This window comes from Pleurodeles waltl, chromosome 2_2 (genome assembly GCF_031143425.1).
Source record: "Pleurodeles waltl isolate 20211129_DDA chromosome 2_2, aPleWal1.hap1.20221129, whole genome shotgun sequence".
Taxonomy (NCBI): domain Eukaryota; kingdom Metazoa; phylum Chordata; class Amphibia; order Caudata; family Salamandridae; genus Pleurodeles; species Pleurodeles waltl.
In genome coordinates, this window is record NC_090439.1 from 1,145,599,203 (window position 1) to 1,145,618,107 (window position 18,905).

Consider the following 18,905-nt stretch of genomic DNA (forward strand, 5'->3'; position numbering starts at 1 on the left):
CTTCACCAGTTCCAACAGGGGAGTTCTTCACTAATGGGGCAGAAACTCCTTGACTCTCTGGTGCATTAGTTAAAGGTTGCCCACCTTTCCTTTTCTTTTTCTTCTGGGGCCTACCTGTTCTCACTGAGGGGCAGCACCTCCAGTATCCTTGGAAGAGGTCTGGTACTGGACCAGTCCCTCTCTTGGGCTCTGACCAACCACGGGGTGGACATATCCAAGGCGACAGTCAAGGTGGAGGTATGTACTGACTACCACCCTTCTCCAGCTAAGAGGCCCATCTAGCTCTATAGATACTACGCTACTGGCATATCAGTGATTTTTCCTGGGATAGCCCATACCCGGGATATGCTGGTTTGAGAGCATCAGCCTGTCATGCACAACTGTGTTACTGGCACAGGTGTCTCTCAGGGCAGTGACTGGGATTCAATTCACCAGTTGGTGATGTGAGAGGAGGCCTCTTTTTGCATGGTTAGCCCTTTTTGCCTGATATTGATGCGTCCTAGAAGTTGTAGTGCCCTGGGCCCCTGCTAACCAGGTTCCCTGGGCCAGAGTTCTTTCCCTAAATCTGTTGTGATGCCTGGTACAATTGGATACACCCTTAACTGTCACTGTAAGTCCCTAGAAAATGGGTGCAAATGTACCCAGGGCATGGGATATTAGGGGTAGTCCCCTGATGGCAGCAGCACTGATTGTGCCACCCTCTAGGGCCCTGGGCCCAGATGCACCCAGCTCTGCCATTGCAGTCTGAGTGTTCTGGGACAAACCTAAAAAGACAAATTTGACATGGCACACTTCCTGTGTACCCTGTCCACCCTACACTGCATATGTTATGGGTAAGTCACCCCTCCGGCAGGCTTTTCAGCCCTAAAGCAGGGTGCACCATACTATACGTGAGGGCATAGTTGCATGAGCAATATAACCCCACTGTGTCCTTGTCAAACCTTGGACAAAAGCCCTCATTACGGTACTGGCGGTCTGTGGACCGCCACATTGGAGGTGGCGGTTGCACCATCGTGGTCCCAGCAGTAAAGATCACCATATTATGAGCTGGGAGGCTTGGCAGATGCCAAGCCTCCACAACCCCGCCTAGCCCACCGGTGTGGTCACACCGCCACGGCCGGCGGCGAGCATCTCAAACCCTGCTGTGCGGATTACGATGCTGCACACAGCCAGGCTTTTTATGGCGGTCACCCCGCCACGAAAACCCTGGCAGTAATGCACCCGGTGACAGAAATCTGTCACCTGTCATTGGCATACACATACACACATCTCCCAACACCTGCACACATCCCCCCCACCCGTCCACAAACTCACCCCCCACACCGCTTCATGCACGCATGCATTCACATACACACCCATTCAGCATTCACATACGTGCACTCGGACAATCGCAGACATGCAGACACACCCCCCATTCACTCACAAACATGCAGACACCCCCCCATTCACACGCATATACACGTACACTAACATTTACATTCATATACATACATGCACTCACTCAACACCCCCTCTGCATACACACACTCACAGTACCTCCCTCCCCCCTCTGCATACATGCACTCACAGTACACTCCCCTCCCCCTCTGCATACACGCACTCACACACTCACACATGCCGACACACACACACACAGACACCCCCCAACTGTAAACATTCATTTACACCCCCACTCACTCATACGCACCACCGCTCTGCAAACATTCACCTCCCCACCCCCCTGCACCGAATACATTCACTCACGCCCTCTCCCCGTTCACTAACACAAACACGCACCCCGCTCCCTGCCCACTTATACATACACATGCACACGCACCCACAAACACCCCCCACTTCCCCATCCATAAAACACTCACTCACCCCCACCCCATCCACAATCACTCACACACACACCCCATCCACAATCATTCACACCTCCACCCCTTCACACATGAATACATTGATACACTGCCCCCTCTGCATACACGTACATATTCACTACCTCCCTCTCCCCTCCGAACGCATGCACCCACACACACAGGCACTCTCCCCCCCTTTCGGATGCCCATTTGCCTTCTCCGTTGAGGAGGACGTCCAGGAGGGGAAGGTCCTAGCGGTCTTGCATCGCCAGCACCACCACGCCAGCAGGAATCCACCAAGCCATATTCCGAATTGTAATATGGCGGGTGGAGTCCTGCTGCCCTGATGGTGCTGGTGATGCACCCGCCTATGCACCGCCGACCGCCTGCACGAGTGCTGGCGACTTTCCACCACAAATGTGGCGGACGGCTGCCAGCACTCCTAATATAGCGGTCTGCTGGCGGGTTTGGCTTCGGCAGCCTTGCTAGACCTCCAAAATCATAATAAGGGCCATAGTGAGTGAATAGAGCAGCCATTTTACCTACATGTACTGGACACTGGACAAACACAAGTTCTCCAGCTAAATGATGACCACTCTGAACCCTGGGTTGTTTGGTATCAAACAACTCAGGATGATAAATCCAAACTGGTACTAGTATTGGATTAAATCCCTAAATGTACCCAGGTATCACCTTAGATGTGTTCCCTCTGCAAAAGGTAACCTAACTGGCATGGTTGCTGACTGGTTCCATCCACAATTCCACCTCCAGATAGCCAATATACAAACCTTGGGGGAGAGCCCTGTCTCTTTGGTTTGTAAGACAATGCCCTTCCTGGGTGGAGGAGCCAACACCCCCTCTCTCAGGAATATGCATTCCCCTGGCGGTGAGCTTCATAGCGCTACTGCCCTTAAAACTCGAGCCCCCAGGACTGCTGGTGGCAGCAGATGGCTTCCCCCATGTCAACCCCCAAGGGAGCAAAGGTGGGAAACCACACAAAGGGTAGGAGAAGGGATCTCACTGAGCATACACCACCCCTAGGGGCTTGCAGACGAAGTGGACCCTCCATTTTATTTTCCTCAAAGTTGGATGGCAGGAAAATAGCCAATGAGGTTTTGGGTAGTGAGCCTTACCACAGGGAGTAGTCACTGTAGTGGGTGTAGCCACCCAAGGGTAAGTGTCCCATTGCTCATTACCAGTTTCCCCCTTAAACGCCCACTAAATTCAGTATTTAGTGGGTTCCCCTAGACCAAGAAATCAGATTTATCAGGAAGAAAAGAAGACAGCACCAAAGAACCCGACAGCACGAGAACAGATGACCTGTTGCACTAGAAGAGGCTCCAAGACCCCTGCTTGCTGCACCAGAGTCCAAGCAATCGCCGCTGCGGAGTAGGAGACCACTGGACCGAACTCCAAAAAACCCAGAGGATCTCCAGGCTTTGCAAATCGCCGGAGATCTCCCTCCTGAGTGGAGGCACCACTCAAGAAACTAAAGAAACCTGCAAAGAACCATGCAAACTGGTGAGGGTCACTTCACTGACCAGACGATATCTCCGCAACCGGAAGTTGCAGCCAGACCCGATGACACACCAATGACAGCCCTGATGGGACCTACAAGTGTGCAAACTTTGGTGGCACTGCGCTCACCCGTGGCTGAGTTGGGCCAATACCCCAGGTACTGGTCAGTGCACATCGGACAACAGCAAAAACAGCTCACCTAGAGCTGCAACTGGACGAAGAGGAAGCCCCAGTCGAGAGACTTCAGGAACACCCTGGACCTCCCACCAGAGAACGCTTGTCATCCTGCAAGGCCCCCAGAAGTAGACTCACCTCCAGCTTCAAAGGGTTCCATTGCGCACAGCCTCCAAGGCCTCCAACTTGCCCTGCATCCAGCCGTTCTGAGCCCTGTTTCACGGAACCAACTGTGTGCCACGGGTCTATATCCCCTTGCGACATCGCAGCCCAAGGGGACCCCAAGGCACTACCTTTAAATCTGAAAAACAGCTCCTTTTCCAGGTGCCCCCCCCCCCACATGGCCATGTGCCAAGAGACTTTCCTGCTCTGCTCCCGCGGAACCGGGAGCTACCTGAGGCTCTCCAGCTGGCACAAGGTGCCCACGAACTCCAACAACCATCCTGCAGATTTTTAATGCATTTTTAAAAGTGACTGCCTATTGATACGTACAAAAAGACTAATTTTATTAAAACTTTCAAAAATCATAACTCAAATGTACTTAACGTATCTTGACCATCTTGGTCTTAAAAAATATATAAAAGTCTGAAGCATTTTTATAAATTCTGGTCTCGAGTTATTTATTGAGTGTGTGTGCTGCATGATTGGTATTGTGAGTACAACAAATGCTTAGCACATCTCCTGGATTAGCCTAACTGCTCGACCAGCTACCTCAAAAATTGGAGCATTCAGTGATCTGATTTTTACCTCTAGAAACCAACGTGTGGTTGTCTGGACCTGGTGCACAGTGTGCATAGCTTTAAACACTACATAGAGGGCCAGCCTCCTACAGGTGATGGAAGTTACTACTCCCTTCTGGAATCATCAACTCACCTGTGAGGCCCACTTCCAGTTAAAGGCTATGAGGACCTCCCCATCTGAGGAGCCTTGGGGCTTACTACTGGGATATTTTTGGGACAAGAAGGCCCGTATTTATACTCCGTTTGCGCCGAATTTGCGTCGTTTTTTTCGACGCAAATTCGGCGCAAAACGAACGCCATATTTATACTTTGGCGTTAGACGCGTCTAGCGCCAAAGTATGGGCAAATAGCGTCATTTTTTTGCGTGAACGCCTTCCTTGCGTTAATGAGATGCAAGGAAGGCGTTCCCGTCTAAAAAAATCACGGCGACGCAAATGCGTCGTATTTATACTCCCGGGCAAAAATCACGCCCGGGAGGTGGCGGGTCAAAAAACCCTGCATTTGCGCCACTATTTAACGCCTGGGTCAGGGTAGGCGTTAAGGGGCCTGTGGGCTCAAAATGAGCCCACAGGTGCCCTCCCCTGCCCCCAGGGACCCCCCCTGCCACCCCTGCCCACCCCAGGAGGACACCCAAGGATGGAGGGACCCACCCCAGGGACATTCCGGTAAGTTCAGGTAAGTATAATTTGTTATATTTTTGAATTTTTTTGGGTGGCATAGGGGGGCCTTATTTGTGCCCCCCTACATGCCACTATGCCCAATGACCATGCCCAGGGGACACAAGTCCCCTGGGCATGGCCATTGGGCAAGGGGGCATGACTCCTGTCTTTACTAAGACAGGAGTCATGAAATGGCGTCTGGGCGTCGTAAAAAAATGGCGCAAATCGGGTTGAGGCGATTCTTTTGCCTCAACCTGACTTGCCCCATTTTAAGACGCCCTAACGTCATTTTTTCCCAACGCCGGCGCTGCCTGGTCTACTTGGTTTTTTTCCACGCACACCAGGCAGCGCCGGTCTGCTTGCGCCGGCTAACGCCATTCCATAAATACGGCGCCCGCATGGCGCTTCAGAATGGCGTTAGACGGCGCTAAATTTTTTGACGCTAAACTGCGTTAGCGCAGTTTAGCGTCAAAAAGTATAAATATGGGCCGAAGTGTCCTTGATGTGGTGTTCTATCTGATGACAGTTTTGGCACTATGCCTTAGTGGCATCCCAGTTTCTACCCTGGTACCCACTTTGTTTTGTGAGGTCTCTTTTGGGCCCACCCTGCTCAACAGATTTTTGGGGGCCTAAGGAGGCCTTTTCTTTATTTCTAGGGTGATCCATCTTTTTCTCTTGGGGGGCTTCCCTGACTCTTTCTTGTGGGCTCCATCTGCAGTTCTGGTTTTGGAAACCCTAATTCTCACCCACTGATCAGCTGTCCTCCCAAACCTTTGGGGGAGACTGGCCCCAAATCCACTAGGTACTGGTGCAAATTTCCATGGGCACAATGACTCAAGAGGTGTTCTTTCATCATGAAATGATACAGCTCTTCATAATCATGTACTTTGTTGACCTACAAACAACCACTAGAATCTTTACTGAGAAGTCCACAAATTCTACCCAGGACTGACTCTGGGATTTTTTAGTCCCCCTGAATTTCATGTGGAATTCCACAGTAGTAAGTCCATAAACCTCAATCAGGGTACCCTTTATGAGGTCATAGGATTTAGCATCTATATCCCTGCACTTTCCTGAGAATAATTTCCCCAGTGCTTCTTTTGGATTTCCTTCCCAATGCAGGCTCTTTCAAAAGCAATGAACCACTTCTGAACCACTTCTGGATATAATCTCCTTCTTGGTGGGGGGACGACTCCTTGTGGGAGTCTTAGGTTGAAATGTCTTTCTTTCTCCCTATTAGTGTGCTGCCACCAGAGATGGGTGCTAAGCCCAGCTCTCATTTTTTCATTTCTATTTCCAAAGGTTGAGCCTCTAAGGCAAGCCTTTGGGATAACCTCTCTAGAGCCACATCTTCCTTTGAGGGGGTCTATTGGACTTGGCTCTAGTTCTCTGAATCTGTCATTTCACTTTGCTAAAGCTGGGACCTTTTTAGGTTGAGCATTCAGGATCTCTTGTATATACTTCTTTGTGGGCTCTCTGTTTTTTCATTGGTTTGTTTCAGTGTCTGTACAAAATCCTTGATTGCTAGTGGTTAATCCTACCTCTTTGTCCCACCTTTTCCTCAGTTGTATGGCCAAGGGGCTATTTTTTCTTAGGCTAAGAGCATTTGACCAGAGCGCCGAATGTTCTCAGTGGCTCCAGCCTGTTTCTGTGAACAGAGCTCTAAATCATGTTCTTCTCTGGTTACATGTGGTTTGCATTAAAAAAACGAGGTCAAATGTTAGAGGGCACCTGTGTCTGCCCTCTGCCACTTCTGCACAAAGACAATCATGCTTATGCGTAAAGAAAATCGCTACCACTACAATATTTAATGCATATTCCTCCAATTTAAGATGGGCCCGCATATTATGCGTGATGACGTTATTAACGTCATCACACAGCCGTCTCTTTTCCTTCGCCATTGCTTGTTTTTAATGGGTTTTAACTACTGTTGATAGTTACAGAGATGTGATCCATTCTCCTATCACCAGGTGACGCTGCAGGTCACTCTGCTCTCCCAAGAATATCTTTCCTGCGTATTCCTCTGCAGAGGCTCATAAAGTCTCACATAACTACCCTTTTCCTCCTCTATTGTTCCCTAAGCTCCAACATGGCATTCCGCAAGAACAAGCAGCTGACCAAAGGAGGCAAGAAAGGCGCTAAAAATATGTAAATTCCCTCCTTTCATGGTGTGGTGTTTGAATGCCCGGGATGCGAGTTAGATGGAGTTTCAAGCCCGCACTCTTCCCGAGGCAGTATGGCGGCGGGCGCAAGAAACGGAGACCGGTGCAGCTTTACTGTGAGCAAGCAACTCAGTGAAATGTCCCAGCCAGCGGGCAGTGTGAAATTACATTTCTTATTGTATTCTTTGGGTTTAATGTGGTCAGAACATAAGCAGTCCTGGTTTGCTTGCTGTTCAAAAGCAGTTATGGTTAAATCCTACTCACCCCCAAAATGAGTGGGTGTTATCTTTGTACAATGTCAGTTTTCTTATGCCAGCGTATATTATTGTCTTAGAAAATATATAATAAAACAGACGTTTGCAAGAGTTATGTTCACATGATGTTGAAATGTTCCTCCTATTAATTGTAAGTACTCAGTCTCGAGTGGTATAGAAAAAAGATGCAGAACACGCAACTCTTAACCAGTGCAGAGTTAATGGAAGTAAGGCATTAGACATTATTTGCAAAAGATTCCCTTTAGGTAGAGTGCTGCTGGTGGTGACTTGTGATGTGTTAATCTTGGTCAGCTGTTGTTTACTTAACAGCACACGCTTTTCTCATCAATAATATGTTTATCTCGGGCCATGTTGATGTTACTGGTCTAACAAAAACATGCCTTGTTGTCAAATATTTTATTTAACACAATTTTGTTAAAGCAGTTATTGTTTTCGCCTTTACCATTTGAACATTTATTTCCTATTTTAAGGGCCCTCTTTGGTCTTATTTGCATGCGGGGTCTCATAAATACATTTTAATCTGTTGCATCGTGGTGTCAGTAAAGTTTTCTGCGATATACAATAACATCTGCCCAGATTCTCTAAGCTTTGGTTTTTCACTTTTTGTAGTCTTAAAAGTAATTGGTGTGAGGCTACTCCTATTGCTACTCTGGTGTTAGGGCTTGAAATGTGGGATAACATACCCCCATCCTTACATTATAAGAATATAACAAGTTACAGAGGAATTGCATGACTATACAGAGCCACAAGGCCGAAAGCAGGGCTCCTTTATATCATAGGTACTCGCAAAATTTTTCCCAGATAACACAGAGTTTGGTCAGTGATGTAAATATAATAAATAATGGCAATATTTTCATTTTTGCTGCAGAAAGAGGAAGAATGTAAATGTTTTAGTTATGTGCAAGGCCAAGGGGGTTATCTGGCAGAAAGGACCAAATTATGCACAAAGGTTGACCAATTTATGTGGCAAGAAAAGTCCAGTTATTCATTTACACCAATAGCTCTAACTCAAGCAAATGCGAGACCTATTGCATTGCAAATGCTTGTTATAAATCTGGAACCCCTATTTGGATAAGGCCAACTACAGTAAGGACTTTTAAACTTTAACTATTGTTGTAGGGACCTAACCAGGGCCCTAAGAGACATTTTAAAAATGTGGAAAAAAAATGTAGAGTTATTCGCCTGCTTACAAATTGACAAAGTGGTACCAGCAAATGCAAAGTCTTTATCCCACCGCTGAGACACCAAATGTAGGAGGATGGCCCTCTATGTAGTGTGCAAAACCAGGCACACTGTGCAGAGGGACTGGGCAACCACACACTGGCTTACAGAGATAAAAACTAGACCACCTAATGCTCTAATTTGTATGGTAGCTTGGTCGAGAAGTTAGGCTAATCTTGGAGAAGTGCAAAACATTTGTTGTACTCACAATATCAATAAAGCAAGACACACACTCACAAGAATAACTCAAGAGCAATTTACAAACATACTTCAGCTTTTTATAAAAATTTTAAGACCAAGATCATCAAAATCGGGTAAGTACTTTTTAAGGTACAAATTTTCTAAATTTAGAAAATGTCTCAGTTCTGTGTGTAATTACGCACCATAGGAATCAATGGAGAAAACACTTTAAAAATGCATATAAGACAGGCAATACGTTTACCAATGTTTCCTCTTGGTTGTAGGGACGCTTAGAACACAGCTGGATCTTCGGTGCAGGGTGCAGGGCGCAGGGCGGCTGGGTGTAGAGCAAATCGGTGAGCCAGGAGCTGTGTTCAAGGTGCCCTTGGAACCAGGAGGTAGGTCAATTTGAGGGTCGCTTGTAGGTCAGCAGGGTCACTCTCTGGTGGGGGGTCCTGATGTTTTCTGAAGGCCCTCGATGGGGGCTTCCTCCCAGTCCTTTTTCAGTGTGGTGTGGACTGTCCTTCTGGGTGTCTCATGATGAGTGACCAGTACCAGGGGCTATTGCACATTTCAGCCATTGGAAGTCACATTGCCACCAAACTTGGCACACTTGCATGTTTTGTCCTCCGGATCCATCAGGTGAACTTTCGTCCAGCTGCAGCATCTGGTTCCATGGTCAGCAGCCGCTGAGTGAACTGGGCTTCACTGGTCTTTTGGTCTTTGTTGTAGGAAAGTGATGCCTTCACTTTAAAGGGAGATCTTTGGCACTTTTCAGAAGAGTGGAGGTCCTGTGGGGATTTCTAGAGTATGTCCGATGTCCGAGCAACCCTTAAGCAGTGATTATCAAATCCTGGGTGTAGCAGCGAGGGTTTGGAGCCTTTTCTTTGTGCAGCAAGTCTTCAGTTGCTGCTGGTCCTCTTGTATCCTTGGAATCTCAATCTCTGGTCTAGGGGTGCCCACTAAATACTGTATTTAGTGGGTGTTGAGGGGAATATTTAGTAGTGACTAATGGGACATGTACCGTAGGGTGGCTACCCCCACTAAGTGACCACTTCCTGTGGGCAGAGGTCACTTCCTTAAACCTGATTGGCTATTTTCCTACCATGCAAGATGAAGGCAAATGAAATGGAGGGGTCACTGTGCATGCAACACCTTAGGGGTGGTGAAAGCTGGGGCTGACCACTCCTCCTGTCCTTTGTGTGTTTTCCCTCCACTGCTCCCACCAAAATTGGGGATTTGGAACAGGAGCCGCTATCTGCTGCTAGCAGCAGGTCTGGGGGTCGAGTTTCAAAGGTAGTAAGCCCTTTGAAGATCGCTAGCAGGACAGTGCACATTCCTGAGGAGGGAGGTGTGACACCTCCAACCAGGAAGGGCTTTGTTCTGGGACCCTGAGAGCAGGAGCTCACACCCCAGGGATCCAGAATCTTGTCTGGTGGTGGACGGCTGGTTGTGACCGGCCAGCAACCATGCCAGGTTTAATTAGATTTGCAGGGGTCCTATTGTTGCAGCTAAAGGGGTTGCAAATTGTATAAGTATCTTTGCAACTTTAGAGAAAGAACACTGGCAGTTGGGACCTGGTTAGCAGGTTCCCAGTGGACTCCAGCCCCAGTTGCATCCAGAAACCAGGCAAAAAGTGTGTGTGGGGGGGGGGTACTGCAACAGGGTGGCAGTTTTCCACACTGACATCATCAAACAATCAAACGTTCTAGAACACATATTGGTGATTGTTAGAACTGCAGGACTGGGGGGCGGAGTCTTGCTGTCGTCTGAAATGGCCGCCTCAACGTAGAGCTCCAAGACTCCAGGGGAGAAGGATTACCCAAACAGCTGTCAAAAAGCCTCCTTGGAGCCAGAATGAAAGGAAATATACATGTGATAACAGCGACATAACTCTGAAGTTATTTCCTAGGTGAGAGATAACAGTTAAAATTGAGTTCTTAATTGACGCCCGGCTACAAATCACCTGAACACAGCCCCTCAGCTGAGCAAAGAACAACACTTTCTGTCAGGAAACAGAGTCAGCTGCTAAAGAGGTAAGAGGCTTTCTTCCTGTTTAAACTGGGAGGCTGCTCAAGGGGAATTAAATTACCGTTGACCTTTGGTTGAACTCTCCACACAGTACAGGAAAGCCTCTGACAACTCTCAACTCTGAGGTGTTTTCTCTTCATTTAACTGTTCAGACTTCATTACCTGATTATGTCAGCGCAGGAATTTCTTGTCTACAGGTGTGTGGCATAAATACAGTTTGGCAAGTGAGTGTTGTACACTGTTCCTACAACTGAGAGAGTTTGTGAAAATTACTCATTCTATCAGGAAACACAGTTTCTGAAGAGATATGTGAAATTCCTTTCCTTGAACGTCGAAAAGGCAGCTGTATGAGAAGCATATGGACTTTCACTTCTGAGGTATTTCTCTAAATTTGACAATTCAGACTATACTACGAAATTAAGTAAACGCCGGAATTCCTATCAGCAGAGGGGGTAAAGTGAATTTAGGTAGGCAGACGAAAACTGTACAACATTTCTGATGCACTGTTTTTCAGCGACGCCCGCTTGAAAACATATAGTCATCATTTTAAAATCCCAGATGTCTGTCACCATTTACAGTGCTAATATCTACCTACTTTGTGAGTCGATTGGATATCCTTTTTGATTACTAAGCTGTACATATTTATTGTCTTCTCTAACATTAAAGTATAACAGTATGGCCAGTGGCAAATCTAATAGAAAGCCTTTGTTTACACAAATAGTAGGGAACACTGTACCTCCAGGCACGTCTACTATTGTCCCACAAGACATTGCTTCTATGGATCTTAATTTAAAAGAGATCTCTGCCGTGGGGAAAAGATTGGGATCTATGGATGCAAAAATTTCAGATCTCGCAATAGAACCGAAGACAATACGGATTGATCTAAACTCTTTTCATACCAAAGTGGAAATTTTAGATAAAAGAACCACTTTTTTGGAAGAGAAATTAGATAATGCGGAGTATAGGGGTCCGGATATCTGGCACCTAAAACAAAAAGTTATAGATTTGGAAGACAGGGCCCGAAGAAATAACATTCATTTTTATGGAATTCCAGAAAAAATGGAAGTCAATAATGATGTGAAGAACTTGCTACTAACTTTAACCCCGGCTACTGAACATATCTTTTGAGAAACCCCTTGAGTTGTAGAGAGCTCACAGAATTCGATCAAGAACTTCAACTTCACCTCTTGAATCTAGACCTAGAATGATTATAGCATGCCTCTTACATCATGAACAGGTCCGCCAAATATTAACAGCTGCTCATAAACATGGTCCGTATGACTTGGAAGGCCATAAAGTATTTATTGCTGCAGACTTCTCCACTGAAACAAATGCCAAACGAAAAACGTTCCTGCAACTTAGGCCAAGGCTTCGCAAATGGGATATCAAATATGGTCTTTTAGAACCTGACCCAATGTGGATCACAATGGATGGGAAATCAAGGGATTACACAGAGCCTGAGGATCTGGTACGCTTCCTGGACAGTTTGGATGACCAACATATGGACTCAACACCACTACCCCTGAAAAAAACATCTATGAATAGTCCGCTTCAATTACAGAATGCTCCACAAAGCCATTGTACCTGTAGATTAAACGTCCGTACCTTTAAGAAACAGTTTGACAGAGATAAAGCAGTCCACTGCGTAGAGGTACTCACACAGGAAAATCCCAGAGACAAATCGAGATTACCTCTAAAGTCATCCACATCTTTTAATAAAGTAACTGATGCTCAACCTTCCACTATCACTTCTTCCAGCTAGATGAGTACATTTATACATGCTAGGTATTAATATATTGCTATCACTGTTTTACTGCAGTTATTCATTCTGATGGTTATGATTCATTTCCTATCCTCATATATTGTTTTCAATAACCGTGTACATTTCCTACTGTATTTGTCTATGCAGATTTTCTCTTGGATAGACTTTATAACTCCATGGAGTGGATTTTCTTATAATCTATTTCCATGAGTGGTTTTCCTTTCCTCCCCTGCAGAGTCTTGGTTTCGAATTGAGGTTTCGACCCACCGATGAAAATGTTCTTTTGCATTCTAGCACTTAGAACGGTGTGCTTACACCATTTAGAGTTTAGTGTTAACAATGTTTTATGATTATAGTTGCACATATTGGTTTCAGGTTTACTGTACTCCAGATAGTTGTTTTTTCCCCCCTCCAGTAAGTTCTCATTATCACATTACCATATAATCTATCTACTTCCTCTTCCCTTTTTTAGCATTTTGACTCAGTTTCACACAGTACAAATATACTCTAACATTTCCAGTCAGCATCATGACAAGTCCTATGCAAATTGTCTCTCTCAATGTCAATGGCTTTACTAATTACATTAAAAGGAAGAAAATTATTTCCTATTTAGCCTCTAAACATACTGACATTGCTCTCATCCAGGAGACTCATCTATCTGATATAGAATCAGAAACATAAAAACGAGATTGGGTAGGCCAGATTCTTTACAGCTGCAAATCCGCTTCTCACATACCAGGAGATGCTACACCCCACACTACTACTAGGAAAAGTGGTGTAGCCATTCTAATACGGAAAACACTGTAATGCCAAATACTACAGTCATGGTCAGATGAGGATGGTAGATATATTTTAGCCAAGCTTAAAGTTGGTAATAATGTATTAGGAGTGGGTTCCATTTATGCCCCTGTTGGGACTAAAGCCCCCTTTTTCCTTCATCTAAATAGAATTCGAACAAAAATGGGAATTTCCAGAATAGTTTTGGGAGGTGATTGGAATCTTGCACCAGATGTGATCTTAGACAGAACAGGTCCCCTGGACACAACTCATGGTAGAGATAGAGCCATACTGGGAGACATCAGAGTAGATCATGGTTTGATCGATATCTGGTATTTACTACATCCATCAGATAAGGGGTTTACATATCACTCGACAGTACATGATTCCCATTCTAGAATAGATTACATCCTTATTTCACATTATATTACACCACAAGTACTAGATTGTGATATTATAGAAATTGCACTGTCAGGTCACGCTCCTATCAGTCTCCAGCTAGATTGTGGTATGAAACGCCCTTATAGGAAACCATGGCGATTACACATATCTCGCTACAAACTACAGGCAGAAAAGTCACAATTACAATCACATTTGACTACTTATATGAAAGATAACAAAGGCTCAGTTTCTTCTCCACAAATCTTATGGGCAGCCGCAAAAGCCTCTATTAGGGGGCAAGTTATGAGGGATTCTGCCATAACAAATAAACGCAGAATAGAACAACAGGCCATTTTGGAAAATTATATCAAAACACTGACACATACTCATTTTAGTAATCCAACTGAAACTTCCAGATGCAGATGGGAAAAAGCTAAGATGGAACTTAAAACACTATGGGGGTTATTACAACTTTGGAGGAGGTGTTAATCCGTCCCAAAAGAGACGGTAAAGTGACGGATATACCACCAGCCGTATTACGAGTTCCATAGGATATAATGGACTCGTAATACTGCTGGTGGTATATCCGTCACTTTACCGTCACTTTTGGGACGGATTAACACCTCCTCCAAAGTTGTAATAACCCCCTATATACTTCCAAAGCAGAATATATGCTATATAGACTTAAGGCTCGCAATTATGAACAAGGAGAAAAAGCAGGCCGTTTACTAGCGGCACGATTACAACAGCGAGAAGCTATGACAGCTATTCCAGCTATATATAACCCTGAGGGTAAACTAATAACTGAGACTCAAGCAATAGCTAATATGTTTGCAGATTATTATACCAAGTTATATAGTTCAGAAGTTGATGATGACCTCCTCAAAGAACAGGAATTCTTTGATAAAATAACACTTCCCTGTCTCAATGAACAGAACTGGCTCATACTGGCGGGCGAAATATCGAAGGATGAAATTACACAAGCAATCTCCAGTCTCCCGTACAATAAAGTACAGGGAGAAGATGGTTTTCCTGGGGAATTTTACCGTTGGGTAAAACCAGAAGCAATAGATACCCTTTATGAGGTTTATAAAGAAACAGAGGAAACTGGTAGTCTCTCCTCACTGTCAAATAAATAACTGTCCTTCCCAAACCTGAGAAAGGTCCATTATACTGCAGTAACTATTGTCCGATTTCTCTTCTGAATACAGATTCAAAGCTATTAGCCACCATTCTTGCCAAAAGACTCAAACAAGTTATCTCTAAACTCATGCATAATTCTCAAATTGGATTCATGCCAGGCAGAAACTCTTTTAGCCATCTCCGCACTTTGGCTCACATACTTTGGTTTTCCAAGGATGCTGGAGAAGACAGAGTACCATTATCCTTAGATGCTGAGAAGGCCTTTGTCTGCATTGAATGGAGCTATATGTTCCGTACATTGCATAGGATGGGATTAGGTAATGATTTTATCTCTAAGGTTAAATGGTTATACGAGACACCATCTGCACAAGTGAATTGTGGGGGTTTCTTTTCAAAAACCTTCTTAGTGCAAAGAAGTACCTGCCAGGGTTGCCCTTCATAGCCCCTCTTATTTCTTCTTACACTTGAACCACTGGCTGAAGCAATAAAACAGTGTTCACAAATAGCAGGCATTCCCACACCAGCAGGCATCTCAAAACCACCTCTATACGCGGATTACATATTACGCACACTTACGGATCTACCTACTTCACTCATGTCTATTATTTCTCGCTTCTCAAACATTCCTGGATACAAAGTCAATTGGAATGAGAGTGAAGCTCTCCCATTGTCCCGGGGCACAACAAAAGCAGCTATCTTAGGCTACAATTTTCAATGGAAAGCGGATCGCCTGAAGTATCTAGGTATTGATATCAACACAGGTTTAGAACGTATGATTTAAGATAACTTAGATCCACTCATTGCTAAAACGAAGTCAGAATATGAAAAATGGTCCCATCTTAACCTGTCCTTTTGGAGTGGAGTACAGGCAGTGAAAATGATTATAGTGCCTCGTTTCACTTATGTTTTAGGTATGTTACCTTTGACAGCCAAAATGTCAATATTGCAAGACATTGACAAAGGTATTAAAACCTTTATTTGGGGATCTCTGAGACCTAGACTCAAAATCTCCAAACTGATTGCTCACAGGCGATCTGGTGGCCTTAGCTCACCATGCATTGAACATTACTATACAGCCCTCCATTTATCTCAATGGGTTTATCTTTGGCCAAGACAGGATGAGCCCCCAATATGGGTTCTTATTGAAAGGCAATCTTTACAGGCATCTTCAGGTGTGCAATGTTTTATACTCATAAATCGCCTGCTTTACAAACTTCTAACCCTATTATTCAGTCTATGCTTAAGATTTGGATACACACCCACAAACTCTTTAAGAGTAACCCGAGCCTACATAATAAGGCTCCCATATGGCATAACACTGATATTAGATTAGGAAAACAGACAATTTCCTGGGATACATGGGAGAGAGAAGGTATTCTAATGCTGGATCATTTATTTACTTTAGAAGACGAGCTTAAAATCTTACGATGCTTCAGATAGAATTTCAACTCCCTAGCTCTCAAAAGGGGAAATACTTACAATTGAAACAAGCTCTACTTAGTAGACTAGGACCATTTCCGTGGATACCTGAGAATTCCCCAGTCGTACAATACTTACAAACTTGGGGGAAATTGAAAGGAGCGGTCTATGGATTTTATAATCTCATTGTGCATAAACTACAGTCATCACCATTACTAGCACAACTCCACGACAAATGGCAAGGGTTACTTAATGTAGAGTATTCCAATGAGGACTGGACGGACTGGACGGATGTTGTTATAAACAAGGATAAATGAATCAGAGAGGCAAGAATGAAATTTACTCTTTTCAAAATTCTTCATAATTGGTACTGGTCACCACAAAAACTCAAGGCAGCAGGTGTACCTGTTGGAGGTGTCCTCATGAGGATTGTGATATCCTACACATTTTATTTCGGTGTCCAGTTTTGACAGAATACTGGTCTTCTATAAATTCCTCTCTCCACAGAGCCTATACATGTGCCCATTCCTTTAACAGAAAAATTGTTATACTACATGATGTTACTGATCTCCCAAATCTAACAAACCATACAAGACGATTGATGGCTATCGCACTCACTGTAGGAAAAATGTGTATTTTATGACATTGGAGAACACCACAATGTCCTACACATGATGAATGGCTTATTGAAATGTATAACATGGCATCATATGAAAAGTTGATTTACAGATTACAAGATAATGTTGGAATTTCATCCAAATTTGGAAACTCTTTCTAGCTTCTACATATTCTATTAATATTCACACTTAAAGGTTTTCTCCTTCTTTGTCTTCTATCCTTATTAAGACATTTTTATTATTGTTTTGAGTCATGTGGTTATTATTAAGACAATTGACACTTCACCCATTAACACTGTTATTTTAAGTAGGACTCACTGCTCACCAATTCAACACTGTTGAATTGGCAGGAATATCGCATTTGAAATGTTATATATGTGGATTTGTATGGTATTACTATCTCAACTATCTTCTAACAACCTATAATATATGGTTTAACACATATTGCATAATTCTTTCTTTCCAGATTTTCTTTTATAGGTCTACTTCTAAGAGTTAATGCACAGATGGATGCCTTATAAATAATCTCATATATTGCATTTAATGATATATGTATAATATAATGTTTTTTTGTGTTTAGAAATCTGAGAAGTTAATATTTCATAATATTTTTTCATATGTGGCCATAATTTGATTTACTGTTTCTCTTTTTAACACAGTTTATATATTGACGTTTACTTCTCAATAAACACATACAAAAAAACACAAAAAAAACTGCAGGACTGAGTAAAGAGAATTGATTTTCTCCAAACAGGATAACCCAATTAAGTAAAAACTCAAAATGTGTAAATGAAAGTAATGTATTGCGAAAAGCTCTGCTCTGAGCTACGTCACTGCTGATTCTCCTAACAAGATGGATCCTGGAAGATAAAGTAGAAGTTAACCTGGTAATAAGGAGATAAATAGTGAAAACATAAAAGGAACCCAGTGAATCCGAGCAGCGAACCTCTGGTTTGCTATTATTCTTTAGTTCCATCTTACCTGAACTATTCCTTCTTTCAGCACTTGCTTGTAGATTTTAAAAAGCTGAGCAATGAAATCATTCACTTTAACTGCACTGAAAGATAAAGCATGCAAGAATATTATTATATATTTGCATAGTACCTCTTTAAAACATACCTAGTTTTTTTAATTGTTTTTTATAAACAGTAGAATGGTTAACAATAAGTCGTCCTAACTGTGCACAAATATATGTACCAAGAGAAAAAGTGCCATCACATGAGCATGACGCAAGAAATGGGTAGCTTCACAGTCAGTAAAATAAAGTATACACCACCATAGGACAGACATATAGAATATCAAGCCTGTATGTTTTATAATATTGCATAGAGGGTGAGAGATTTTCAACACTACAGCCCTGCACCCGGGGTGACATGAGTTCTGGTGGGAAGAACAAATCTGTCTAACTCTGGTCAAACAGCATTACTTGGGAAGCCATCAGTCATAGGATGACTACTTAACTACCTCACAAGTCATTTTCATGTCATCAGATGCCACCAGCTCCTTGAAGTAATCAGCAGACTCTGAAGATCTGAGGATGACTTGAAAACGACTTCCTGATTACTTCACAACGTGGGATTGTTGATAGTATTTGAGGATGATTTAAAAATGGCTTTCTGGATTGTACATGTTGCCTAAGTATTGCCGTGTCGTTTTAGTACTCTAGGTGCCCTCTGCAGGACTCTGTCTGGGATTTGTCTATTCGTAGTCTTGGCCTCTAATCCTACAAACCCATTTTCCTATTTCTTTTGATTGATGCTGGTGCTCCTCAATACATTTATAGTATGTGTTTCAATAAAAAGAACTCCTAGTAAAAAAATGACTTTCTGACTACTTCATAAAATGGGATTATTTCGGATGATCTGAGGATGAGTATCTGATCACAAATTTGCTACTATGTTACAAATAAGATTATCAGTAATAACACTGCTGTGCAGTACATTATGAATCCTAGTAAGTAAGTAGTAAATAAATGGAGGGTACATTTACATCTCAGCTTTTCCTACAT

General features: G+C 43.6%; 1 protein-coding gene across 2 annotated transcripts in view; it reads right to left on the bottom strand.

Moving 5' to 3' along the window:
- Positions 1 to 18,905, bottom strand: part of LOC138274853 (glutathione synthetase-like) — a 186,661-nt gene that overhangs the window by 136,164 nt on the left and 31,592 nt on the right. For both annotated transcript variants that reach the window (XM_069219019.1, XM_069219020.1), the window contains exon 4: positions 17,879 to 17,954. In XM_069219019.1, the coding sequence (XP_069075120.1) occupies positions 17,879 to 17,954 (76 nt within the window). The remainder of the gene's footprint in view (positions 1 to 17,878; positions 17,955 to 18,905) is intronic.